The sequence below is a fragment of the Aythya ferina genome (assembly GCF_964211825.1).
Source record: "Aythya ferina genome assembly, chromosome: 3".
Lineage (NCBI taxonomy): Eukaryota > Metazoa > Chordata > Aves > Anseriformes > Anatidae > Aythya > Aythya ferina.
The window spans coordinates 35,151,666-35,165,339 of record NC_140298.1 but is presented as its reverse complement, the minus strand read 5'-3'; the positions used below and the strand labels follow the sequence as shown (position 1 = coordinate 35,165,339).

The following is a 13,674-nucleotide window of genomic DNA, read 5'->3' as shown; positions in this document are numbered from 1 at the left end:
TTGACATCTCTGCAATATTGGGAAGAGTAGGATTTAGTCACAAGGATTATCGGTTCAGAGGTTCCCAGTAGCATTATGTACCACTACCTTCAGAAGAATGAATGAACAAAATCCCATTAGTAAGAGCATCCCTGTCTTGTTTGAGTCATTGTAATTTTTCCATTCTGTCATTGCCCAACTATTTCCAGACATGATGTAACTATTTTGCCAGGGGGTTGGGAGTCAAAATGTTGCTGTTGTTGTCATCGTTATCCTGGGTGCTTGAATTTTCCAGACAAAATAAGCAGCTGAGGGCATTAGAGTGCCTCTGTTGAGAGAGAAATAATCTGTAAGAGCTGCCAGTGTGCTCCAAGAAAAACAAACAAATGGTAGAGGTCCAATTACATCTTCCCAAACTGCAGGTCATTTCCATGTAAAATGTTGTTTTCTTTTTTCAGACAATTAGCAGAAGAATGTTTCATCCCTGGTCCGATGTCATCACGGAGTACAAAAATTGATTTCCATTCTAACATTGGGTTCAGGGCCAGTACAGGACATCAAAGCTTGACTTGACTGGAAATATGCCTTAATTATAACCACTGACAACCAGCCACAGATGTAGGTGTACAGACATAATCTTTCCTATTGATGGTCAAATCAATTATTTGCACTGGTGATTTTTTCCTCAAGTTTTGTCATTGGAAAGAGCAACTTGGTCTTTATAGTAAATGGGTATAACTGGGGAGAAATCCAATAGAGACGACGTGAACTTTTCCTTTTTTTTTTTTTTTTTTTTTTGGGGGGGGGGGGGGGGGGGGTAGTACAGATCTCTTTAAAACTTCTGTTTAACAATGCCATGTGGGAAAGCCACCTTCCAAATCTGCTGCTTTCCTATTTAGCACACCAGCAGAAGTAGAATGTATTTCTGTTTGTCACTGCAAACATGTAAATAATGGTGGTGGTTGTCAGTTCAGTTCCATATACTGAAAAGCAACTGATTGAGATGATAGCTAAAAGGTTTCTTTAGTGATCCGGTAAATGGAAAAGACAGTCAGTAGATGCAGCACAAAGGGAACAGGTCTTGAGATTTTAATGCTCTCTCCATCTTAGGGATGGTTTCTCTAGATCAAGGCAGAGACAGGGTCAAAGTGTCACTGATTTTATATACCTGTTTTTTAAGCTACTCAGATTCCATGGTTGTCAATTTGGCACCAACAATAAATTCACTCCAGAAAATGAAATTAAGAAAAGGTCACATACAGTATTTTATTCCAGCATTTTTATTTTTGTTCAACATTCTGACAAGGGATAATGTGGGTTCATTGCCCTGAAACCTCAACATTACGCAAGTAGGTTTGGACTCCAAGCCAGCAGCTTGGTGAAATTGTTGAACTTTTAACCTAACGTGTCTTCGTGAAGAATGGATATTTGGAAAGAGCTCTGCTCAAGGATTTGGGTTGTTTTCTGTGTGTATTTTTAAGTGGTATCCAGATAAAATATATTTTCTGGCTGCTGTAATATTTATAGGAGGAGACTGTACACCAACACTGAAAGCTGGTTTCAGAGCTGTGACCTGATGCTTTAGGTTTCAGGGCTGGTGTTTTATAACATTAGGGTGAACAAGTCCTCATCTACATCTGAATCAAATTCCATAGAGATAATGCTTTGAATTATACAGGTAGTGATTATGAGGGTCTGAAAAAGAAACTGCTACCAAAAACCAGCCACCTTCCCTGAATAATCAGTGAGCTCTTTTTGCCAGCGGCAGCATGTTGCAAAGAGTGTGGTAAAAGGAAGGATGGAGGAGAATGGGGGGAACCCCCCTAAAATACCCAATGTGAGGATCTTCCCTATAGTGGTACATATCCATAGACAACATGGTATAGAGCATATGGTACGCAAGAACGTAGTACCCATGCACACCATGCCAGTCACCACCATCTCTATTTTACTGCTTTATCCAGCTTGTGAATTGTTAGTTCTGGTCTCCCAGATTCTCATGGCAAGAAGTCACGTCCACCTCAAGGCCCTTTACTGTCCACAATTACGAAAAGTTTAAGTAGTGAAGTATAACTACGGAAGATTTCCTAGAACTGTAACCGACCAACACCCTGTTCTTCCCCAAAGAGAACTCATTTGCCTAATGACTGCAGAGAAGCTGCATACAGCGGATGTTTGGGTATTGTCTCTGGACCTCTAAGTACCTGCGGCAAGCCCATAGCCTGCCCAAAGACACAGCAAGTTCTTTCAACCTCTGAACCAAAGCTCTTGCATCTTATTGACAAAGATTTGAGTACAGTCCACAGAAAGCCAGACTGCACTATAAAATTCCTTTAACTCCCCAGCACAGCTGCACACTAGAGAAAAAAAAAAAAAAAGAAAAAAAAAGAAAGGAAGAAGAAAAACACCCTGCTTCTAAACAGCCACTTGATCTGGGTACACAGTCCTTTGACATGATTTGAAAAGAAGATTCATTGTATACAAACGGGACAGAACTCTACCCTCTCTTAGGGAAGGAACATCATCTTAATCCCCTTAGGGCTGCAAACATTATTATTATGTGCGGTTATGCATGACTTTGCAGAACATGTACCAATATCACTGCTTGTTATCTCTAGTTCTGTACAGCACTGAATTATTTGATAGATTGCACAGGATTTGATCCAAATCATTACCTGATACATTTTGTTTTGTCTTATACTTCGGAGGCATATTTAAAAGTCACTTAAAAAAGTATTTATTACATATATTACATCTTAAATGTGGGGATAGTATACATACAACTAAAGACAGCAAAGTCAAACATTGCCTCTTAAAACTTATTCAGGTGTTGGCTCTGCTGCCCTGACTGTGCAGGGACATTTATAAACTAAATACATATTGTGCAAGATTATTTCTCACTGCAAGAAAAAAATGAAATTACTGTTTCTCCAATTTCTACTTGCTGTCGAGAAGACACAGGCAACCAGCACCAAAACCTTTCCAGTAACAAGAAGTCATATCAGCATTTTATTCTCCCCCTGCACAGAAAGCCCTCTGTACAAAGAAGCACTCCTGACTTTTCACATGGCACTTTGTACCTACCTTCCAGCATAATCAGTGGAACTGCAAGATGTCAGAAGCTCTGAAAAAAAAAAAAATTGAGACCAACTACATATGCAGACTGGATAGCAAATTCAAGCAGAAATACCTTATATACAACTGAAAAATCTGCATGCAGGCTGATAGGCTATCACTAAATTTTAAGTCTTGTCTAATGGACCAGCAAATACGATATGAAAAGGGCATATGTAACATTACTGAATTCCTTTGTTTGAATTTATATTTTTCCTTAGCTATGCATAATACAAGCAAAGGGTACAAATACACTACAGTGGTGCCTGGCAATTCTTAAAACAGAGGAAATTGTAGAGAGAAGGAGCTCCGTCTCTGAAAAGAAGATAAACCAGATGTGTAATGCAAACATTGAACACACACCACGGAGACACTCTTCAGGGCGACCTCTTCCCTAGTGCTCATTCTGCGCATACCCTATCATCAGTCAAATGGAGCCTGTAAGAAGCATGGCTACTGCCCAGGAAATGTTCTTAGTGCTGGGTTTACACTGTTATCAGCTATTAATCACAAAAAGCTCCACTGGGATAACCCCAGAACTAAACAACTCAGACTGAGCAATGCAAGTCTAGAGAGGGGCGTCGGTGTGGATAGTACTTTAAAGGAACGTTCTTTTGTTTCCAAGAAAAAAAACGTTCTTTAGACAGGCAAGAGAGTCCACAAGGTCTTAGAATATCCTGTTCATGCTGAGATTTCAAACACACACAAAGATTTTCTACATTTTTAAGAGGTCATGCACGATAAGGAAACAATTCATCTCCAATGGGGCCTACTAATAGCAGCACTAACTCTTCTTAATCCCCAAAGCACATTTCATATCAATATTGCAGGATACATTTCCAGCTTTTACTGGAATGTTCCTACAGTAAGAGTTTCCCCCCATGTGAATTGCAATAGTACAACTACATGGGCAACTGATCTCAACCATCAAATGCCAACATGATAACCACCAGGTCACCTGCAAGGGACAGATTTTCAGAGCAGTTAGGAAACCTCTGTGCAAAAGAGGTTGGAAAATATAATGTTGCTCAAGGGAAACAACAATAATGAGCTTTAGTACTGGGACTTGATAAACCTGGAGAAACAGTTTTGACACATTTTTTAATAGAAAGGAGCCAACCTTGACAACATCTTGGAAACGAGATGTCTCTACCCTCTAACTGACCACTCTGTACCAAAGAAAGCATTCTGAAAGCAAGAGGAGTACCTCTAATGACCCAAGTTAGAGCTTGAGTTAGTAAAGAAATGAACAGAGAATCTGCTTATCACAGGAAATGGAACAAAGGGCAAGATGAAAGGTTTTTTTTGTTTGTTTGTTTTCTGGCTAGAATGCTCCCATAATGTGTGAGCACTACAGCTAGTCATGTACTGGTGTGGACACACACGGTGGTGTAGAGGTAAAATCAGTAATCAACCAGCCAATAGTTCAGTCAAGAAAATGTACTCATGCCTTTGTATTCAATTCTTCAAATATTTATGCTGAGGTGACACCTGAGGAAATCTCTTATCAGGTACGAAGTGCCTTACACGCTGTAAAAGGAATGACTTAAGATCTTGGTTAGGGAATCCCAGAAAATATTTCTGTAGATAAAACTAGGAAGAAAGATAAAAGGAAATAAGAAGCATTTCACACTTCTCTACAGGAAGATATCAGAAAGGATACTCAAAATTTTGTTCACCTTATCCCTTGATAATTTCAGTAATTTCAGGGTGCACGTGTTACTGGAATTAAGTTATAGAGATTCTACAAGAGCCTTTCATTCTTCAGATGAGTAAACAACATACATTTCTTATATAATTTCCATTCTGAGTCTATAACAGACTCCTATTAATGCTGATGGAAACACATAACCTCGTAAAACAAGACACCAGCTCTTCCAAACAGAACTTGGACTCAGTTCATTTCTGGCGAAATGTCCCTCAGTGGAATTGTGCCAGGTAGGCACCTGAGATTATTTTTCTTAGAAAATGAAATATTTCATTTTCTGCAAAGGCTTTCTGGAGCTGACTTTAGCAACATCAAAGTAGAGCATCCAAATCATCATTTCCTGACTCCTGGGGAAAATATTCCAAGTCATATGCATACTTTAGTAGGGGCTGGTATGAATGCCTATTTTTTAACTGCATTCACCCATGCAATTTCTATGATTAAAAAGGAAAAGGAAATCTGACTATGCTAGGAGCAGTGTTGACAGAGAAATTTCTTTCTTTTAATAGCTGAGATTTAAAAGAAACAGATTGGAGATAAAACACCTTTTCATTTGGGCTATAAAGCTGTTCTCCTCACTCTACTTCAAGAAGCAAGCAACATAGTGAAGCTGAAATCTAAATCTAAATTTGAGGTAGTACACTGGAGCAAGAAAGCATTCATGTACATGGTTAGTGTTGCACAGATCTCTTGTCCGGCTGGATATACTCCAAAAAGGTTTCGTTTCCAACCTTAACCCTAACTCTGTTAAAGTCCCTGACCACAGAAAAAGCAGTATATGCCATAGCGTATTAGGTTTATGCTTCAGCTACCCTTCCACCCTTCCCCTTAAGCCATCCTTGCCCAGGAATACTCTCTCATATTGCCTACAAAACCTCAACCAAATTGCCTCAAATCATAAAGAGAGGGAAGAGTCATCATTGCAAGCAGAAGCTGCTCTCACACTGCACAGAAAATCAAAGCTTTCCTTTCTCTCTGAACCCTGAGGGGAGCCTCTGCACCTTTACCAGCCACCATCTGGATATTCAGTGCTGTACCACAGTCATACATCCTGGACTGCATTGCAATAACCTTCAGCCCTCTCCATCCTGTGTCCCTATCTTCACCACCAACAAAGACCAAGAACTAGGTGCACTTTCCTCACTGTTCTCCTTCACCCAGATATTTCCAATGTGTCACAGTGCAGCAGCAGAAAATCAGCACTCACACTGGAGAGGATACTAAAAGGGGAATGTGACCTCAGATTCAGACTTCTTCCCATTGACTGAAGAACTTGTTGAGTTTTGCCAAAGTGTTATGAATGTGTCTTAGCTGATTTTAAATGAATATTTTATCTTCGCTTCTTACTTCAAGTTACAGATTCTCTTCACCTGCTATATCCTTGAAGCTCATTAAACAAAATGGCTCTCACCTGCCTACCACTTCTCAGACAACCCCATGGAAACAAACTCGTCTGAGAATCTGCTCAACAACCACATGAGCTATTCAGTATCAGCCATACATGAATAACTGATGCATTCACAACCCAAGGCGCTGTCAGACAGCCGGTCAATAATAAAACAGTGTCCTCCTGTTCTGCTGGTCAGTTAAGCTCCCACAAATAGCTTGTGAATAAACACATTAAAAATAGATAACAAATTTGGCTGGTAGAACATATACTTGAAGCTCAACTACTAAAATGAGAGTCAAAACTGTAAGCTTCTTTCACTGCTTTGGTTGCATATCCTTTGCTTTCAGCGCAAGGTGTTTGCACACAGTAAATATTTGTAGGCTAACAAAAATAAACAAGCACCCCACCACCATAACCCAGATCATTTCTAAAAGGAATTACTTTGGTAAGGAGATTTAAAGATAGACGGCCTAAAAGAAAGCTTTAATATGGTCCTGATATGTATCGTTCCCTGTTCACATTCCCACCATTAGACTGACCCAAAAGCCCATGATGTTTTGATAAACACACCAAAAGTAGCCGAGGACGTAAGTATGAAAACATGCACAGTGAGTTTATTTTATGCCACTTTGTTTAATGGCTCTCCTCCAGCATTTTGGATGCGCAACTTCACTAGGGTCACAGTGCTAAAATTTTCCTTAAACAAGTCCCACCCAAATGTTTAGGACTCTTCTTCACCCTCTATACCACCTGCTTTCCAACACTCCTGAGAAAAACAACACTTACCCTGGGCAGAAAATAATAATGTTGCGTATCAGTACAGAGGGATGTACAGTGATGTACAGTCCTCTCCTGGCTTGGCCTGTGCTGTGCCATGTGTTTCTCCGTCAATACAGTTTTCCCAAGCAGAAGGAGGGGAAGGGATCTGTACAAAGCTGAAAGCCCAACTGCATTGGCTTATTGTGTTCAGAAGCTGTTGGGGATGAAACCTGGGAGCTTTGAAACAAACACAGAAGAATAGCTGGAGCACCCTGCTTCCCTCAAAGCCTTAGTGAGATGAGACAACAGCCAGGGTTCCCTCAAGTATTACATCCCACAATAGCTTTACACACACAAAGAGCCTCGTCTCCCAAGGCTCTGATGCCCCATCTTATGCTTCAATACATTTGTCTCCATTGCTAGGCCATTAGAATCCCAAACCACACACGCCCAAGTGGTACAAGCTTTATTCTGTTCCTATCTGAAAGGTAGAAACAGTTATAAGTTTACATTATTTTACCAGAGGATAGAGGCTAATCTATATGAAACATATGGAAGAAAAAGAATGGCTAGAGGGATGATAAAAATGAACACAATGCCTGCAGCCTTACTGAAAAAATATGTATCTATATATCTCTCAGACAACAATGCTTCTTTCACACACTTATAAAGAGAATTTCTCTTATTTGCAAACACTGCAGTGTAAAACTGAAAACAAAATAAAAACAAACAAACAAACAAAAAATTCCTAGATTAACATAGAAGAGCTGAAAGGTTTTTGTTAAGAAGCAGACCAAACAATTCTTGGAGCAGCTGGAGCCATGTCATTGAGCCATGACACCTTTCATTCAGAAGTTGATAAACAAGTTCTGAGCAACTGGTAGAGGAAGAGAAAAGAGAGCAGGAAAGTGTTAAATGACAACTCCAACTACCACCTTAAAAACAAGAAAAGCATGGGTTTGGTCTGAAAGGGGGATTAAAAACAGCATTTAGAGGTAAGGTGTGCAACTAAGGATCTTTTCCAAGTATGGCTCAACTTCCCTACCCCAGAAGCAACATGACAAAAACATTCATGTGGTGAAATGACTGCAGTTCTAGTACCATCCACAGCATAGACACTATCCCTGCGTTAACACTAGTAGAGATGGTGACAAGTACAAAGGACACGTATGTCTGCTGGTTCCCATACCAGGTAAGATGGGGCTATTCCTAATCCACTGGCTTGCTCCAAGACATTCCCTAGACAGCTAGTCTACAGCCTCATTACTTCACTGCTTGGGAATAAGTTTTTGCTCCTGGAGACCATCCAAATTGAGAAACTTGAGTCTGGGTTTTAATTCTTCAGAAGTTTAGGGCTTTGCAGAATTGTTCCCTTTGTACCACTCAGCTGCTTGTACTGAAGTCAGTGGATGTTTGACCACTCATTTCTGTGGGAACAGGATGGGATTTTAGCCACAGCAGGACTCCTAACCACTACCATCTACTAGTTGCCCTTTGGAAGCTTTTCAAGCCAAATGCTCAGAAAGTAGTTGAATTCAGTTTTTATAAGTAAAGCCCAGAAAAAAAAAACCTTTCCCAGAGGTCAAGCCCTGTTCCCTGAGGCCTGGGAGCAAGCTTTCTGGCAGAATTTCTCCTGAGCCTGTTGTGTGGAAGATAAGGAATGTGAATGATTTCCTGCTCAGCAGCATGTAGCTCACCAAACATCTGACAGTTTATGTACTAGGGATGGTCTCCACAGTAACCTGGCTGGAGAGATGACGATGCTGAAAATGACAGCTTTCCAGTAGCGAGAAGGTCATCTTCATGCCCTTGCACTCTCCATCTCTTTCTACTTTCTAACTTTATTCTCTTGTCTGTAGTTTATCCGAAGCACACCTGAACACACGATTTCTCCAACCAACCACCTCAGAAGGAAAGGATAATTCCTCCCACACCAATGCAGCACTGCTGCATATGAAGCCGCTCCCCAAGGGATCCCGAAATCAAACACACTCTTCCCATTCACCTACACATCATGTGCCAAGTGAACGTACACTTGGCCCTGACTTGTCACCCTTCTGCACTACGTATGTTATCTCTCAGATATGCTTTAGATAGTGCCCTTGGGTGATGTCTTCTTCATAACTGTTTCAAAATCAAAAGTGCCTCCCCTCAAGACAGCTTGATTTTTATCTCTGAAGACTTAAAAGACAAAGGAAAAATAAAAGCAACACTTACACTTCGGGTTATCCCAGAACAGGGCTGTGTGCACCCCTGTGCCAGAAATACCAAGTAGGCCCCCAGGGACTAAAAACTGGGTGTTCTCTCTCTTCAGGCAACCTTTTACCATGCCACCGCTTGGTCTCTTCAGTCTATTTGCCTGCTAGACTATACCCAGCAGATGCTATACATAAGGTGCTTTCCAGTAAAATTGCCCAACGTTCCTTGGGGCAGGGCTGATCACACAGAGAAGTTGAGTTTATGCATGGCAGGGTTGTTGTAGCCTAATGGAATTAGTCCTTGAAGAGTAAGAGGGATTTGGCACAACATAGTTCTAAAGGCTTACCTGAAACCATGCCTGCAAAGATGCAATGGCCTCTCCAAGTTATACGTGGCCCTTCAGGGCATTCATTCAAAATGGGGATTAATTGAAGAGGACATCTCAATCAGCTGTTGCTTTTTCTGTTCAACAGTATGCTATAAAAGGAGCATTTTACTATTTAGAGGAAGCGCAGGAAATCCTTTCTCTAAATGCACTGATCTTATCAGTCTGCTCTGCAGCCGATCCTTCTTCACCACTGTCACTTATAGGAATAGGATTATACATATGATGAGCAAACTTCACTTTCCATGCTTGTACAAGACACACTTGAATTTCAACAATTAGAATTAATTTTAAACAGAGCTTGGCCCCTGCCATCAAGAACATGTTTTGTCAAAACTGTCCAGCTTCCATTTCAGCACAAAACAGCAGGCAGATGTCCAAAAAGAGTGGACAGAGCTGCTCCAATGGAAAAAGAACTGCCTTCAAAAAAGAAAAAAATCATATTGGAAAAAAAAAAAAAAAAGGCTATTTTAGTGCTCAGAATTCTATAGATGCCTTTGAGTTTGTTTGTTTTTAAGGAAAATAAAAACTGAAGAAGTTTCCCATTTCACTAAATCACTTCCCCTCCTACTGAACCCCAAAGGAATAAAAATAAAATACAAAAATAAAATATAATTTAGAATAACCTATCACCATTGATTTTTTTTGATTTTTTTTTGATTTTTTGCATTTGGCAGCATAAAAAAAAAAAAAAGGAGGAAATAGTTACAAATAAACACATGTTTCTAGTGTGATTTATCACAAATTTTGAAATATCCAGTTCTCATAAGAATGTGGAAACATTCGGGAAACTCTATGTTTTCAAAATTTGCCAATTCTGAGATCAGACCTTTTCATGAGAAAATCTCAATGGAAAAATGTGCGAGACATACTGAGCTCTTTTGAAAGCCTAACCACCAGTGTCCGTGAGGCACAGGAACTCTTACCACGAGCTGGTCTGTCTTCTCAGAACAGTGCCTCAATCAGCCAAGGGATTCTTGTTTCCAACCTATGTGGCCATTTCAGCACCTGTAGGCTATTACCAGCTGCGGTCCTTCAGCAACAGCAGTCATTTAGCTGCTAGTTTGGTCAGGAATATAGAGACTTCTACTTTACCCCTGAGCTGCCTGATCCACTTTGAACAAGTAGTACAGCACAACAGGAGGAGACTTTTAACAAGACCAACTGGGCTAGTTGCCTTGTTGGGAGAAATAGAGGATCTCCATCTGATCTGCTGGGCAAGTGTCTGAAGCATGGGGAGCAACCTCACATTCAAGGACCCCTTCTTTTACTGATTTTCAAAGGTACTGGGGAAAAAAAAAAAAAAAAAGGCAAAAAAAAGACACAAAATCATCATCACAAATACACATGCATATCCCACATCAATCATTGCCAAAGGGACAGCAGAGCAGGAATGTCCAGCTGTATCCACAATCTGATCTGCTTCCTTTTAGATCTGCTCAAGCCTTCTCACCTTTCAACTCACACTTCCAAAAAAAACGAATAAAACAACAACGACTAAAAAGAAACATCCCGCAATTTACAGGCACACATGGAAGGTACATAGCAAGCTAAGTGGCACAAGGCAGTGCTAAGTAGATAAAAGCAATGCAGGAGGATATTTCCATGTGTTAGCTGGCTAACAAGCCAATACAGGCTCGAAGTGAGAAGGATGTGAAAGAAGGCAGTGTATAAAGCTCTGACCTCAGGTTTATTTTGCTTCCACTGGCTTCAGTGAGACTTGCACTCACAAATTTGAGGACAATCTTATGAACTACGAAGCAGAAAGGGTTGTACCAATCAGCTAGGCTGACCTCATGCATAACACATGCCACAGGATTGCCATAAATTAATTCCTGTCTGAAGTAGAATATAACTTTTCAATAGGCATCTCATTTGATTTAAAGATTTCCAGCAACAGAAAATCTACCACAACCCTCAGTAAACAGTCTCTAACTTTAGAAATTTGTGCTTCATCTGCCAAGTTTCAATCCCCTGAGCCTGGTTCCTGACTTGATTTTCCTAGCCTGAAGAATGCTATCACCAAATATTCTCTATATAGATAATTATAAATGGTGATGAACAAATCACCTTTTAAGTACCTCCTTAAGTAATTAAAGGATAAGCTTTTGAATCTCACCCATCAATAGAGGGGATTAATCAATGTTAAATTCTGTAACCTTCCATTTAGCACCTCTACAGCAGTCTGTCACATGTACAGCAGTCACTTCACAGTGGCTCACTCTTGGATCGGAAAATTATTTAAATCTAAACCAGAACTTGCATATCATGGCTACCTGGAAAGACACAAGGATTCACAATACAGGCATGAAGACCATGACGGCCTGCTTAAGACCTACAACAAGCAAGTGGCAGAGCCTGAAGTAATACCAATTCATTCTGATTTTAAATCCCTGTCCTTGTTCCCAATGCCATCTTTCTGCACGATACAAGACAGAAGTTATGCTAGAAACAAAACAAAAAAAACACATCCCGGAATCTCTCCAGACTTTGAGCAAAGTTTGAGAGTTATTTGCATGCAACTGAAAGTAATATAGAAAAAATCTTGGGATCTGCATAATAGTATCCTTCCTGATTATTTTGAGGCATAGAAAGCATACCAAGCAAATGAAATGCTGAGGCCTGCACCCACAACAGGCCCACTCGCAGATTCTTGTTCTTCTGCAACTTCAGAGGTGCTTGCCAAGACCAGGTTCAGCAGCCTACTGAGGCTTTACTATCGGTTTGATTTCTAAGAACTAAGAAGTCAACAAATTCTCTTAGTTCCAATTTTACGTCTGTCCCACAAATTCCAGCCCGCTAATGTAAACACCATAAAGAAAAACAACTTTAAAAACAAAATATTTGAAAGTCAGTTTCCCTTCTTTACTAGCTGCCAAGAGCAGAGTTCACGTCTCTGGGCTTCTTGAGTTGATGAAATCATTAACACCTACAGCAGCGTAAGGAATGTAACTCTGCCCTCAGGACTTGGTAAGTAATAAGAAACCGGTGTCAGTTTCACCTTTAAAAAACAGTTCCAAGTAATAAATTTCCAATTTCAGATCCGGATGGAAACCCGGCCCAAACAGCACAGGAGAGTCACAATTCAGAGCGCTGGGTTCAAAAGGCATCAACACTGGCAACTGCGCCAGCAAGACACTCGTGAAAACAATCAGAAGATGCCCACCCAAAAATGACGCCTCGCTGCACAATGCATCCAGCACCGTGCACAGGGAGCTACTGCAGAAACACAGTGCACAACGCTCAAAGCACAGAAAACTGGATTCATTTTCTCTTCAGCCTGTAGCGCTGATGGTCCTTTCCTTGCTACAGACACCAGACCAAGAATTAGGGAAACCTTGTGTGGCAACAGCAGGCAGCCAGTCTGGAAGCTGGAGAGTCAGTGTGAATTACAGGGTCTGTACGCATTCAGCCATCTCCATAAAGGACTCCCTTTACACTCATTACAACACATTTCTGTCTTTGCTACTACAAGAGGGAATACAGAGGAGGGATTTGCAGCTGTTGCTTGGAAAAAGCAAGGTTTTCTAACAGCATGAAAGTGGGGTGCATCTCTTTCCAGCAATGTGAGCCTCAAGTGCCCTACACCACGTGCCAAGAACTTGGTAGCATCTCATCCACATCTTCCCCAAACACAGCACAGCAGGCACCATCCTACACAACTTGGACGTGCCCTTTTCCATTTCAGGGGAGAGGGAGTCATGACTGCAAGTTCAATACTATCCTCATGCCATTAATTTATTTAGGGCTGCCCATGAGACACACAGATGGCTTTCCAGTGCACTTAACCCACCACTCCCCTCATTGTGCTACCTCCACCCCATTCCCTCTGGGCTTCAGGCCTGGAGCAGAAGCTGCTGCTTTTCCCTCTCTGCTATTTCCAGGTTCTTCAGCTGAATTCACTCCAGCATTGTAACGCATGGTGGAAAATAAATGCCACAGTGATAAATTGCCATTTAATCTGTATACATTTCAAGCTCTAGGCAAGCTCTCTCTTCAGCTTCCATCCTGTTAGGATGGGATGCTCAGAGCATCCTAGCATGCTGAATATCCTGCAAACTGTTGTGTATATTGATGCCAATGTTGTGTTTTGTTCCTCCCCATAAGCATGCGTCAGATACCCTTCCTGAAAACACCTCC

General features: G+C 40.9%; 1 protein-coding gene across 5 annotated transcripts in view; it reads right to left on the bottom strand.

Annotated features, from left to right (window-relative positions):
* Window positions 1-13,674, bottom strand: part of DAAM2 (dishevelled associated activator of morphogenesis 2) — a 193,933-nt gene that overhangs the window by 128,106 nt on the left and 52,153 nt on the right. For 4 of the 5 annotated variants that reach the window (XM_084515887.1, XM_084515888.1, XM_084515886.1 and 1 more), the window contains one exon: window positions 3,064-3,103. The exons of the other annotated variant lie outside the window; for it this stretch is intronic. In XM_084515887.1, the coding sequence (XP_084372013.1) occupies window positions 3,064-3,073 (10 nt within the window). In that variant the 5' untranslated portion in view covers window positions 3,074-3,103. The remainder of the gene's footprint in view (window positions 1-3,063; window positions 3,104-13,674) is intronic. 5 annotated transcript variants of the gene reach the window in all.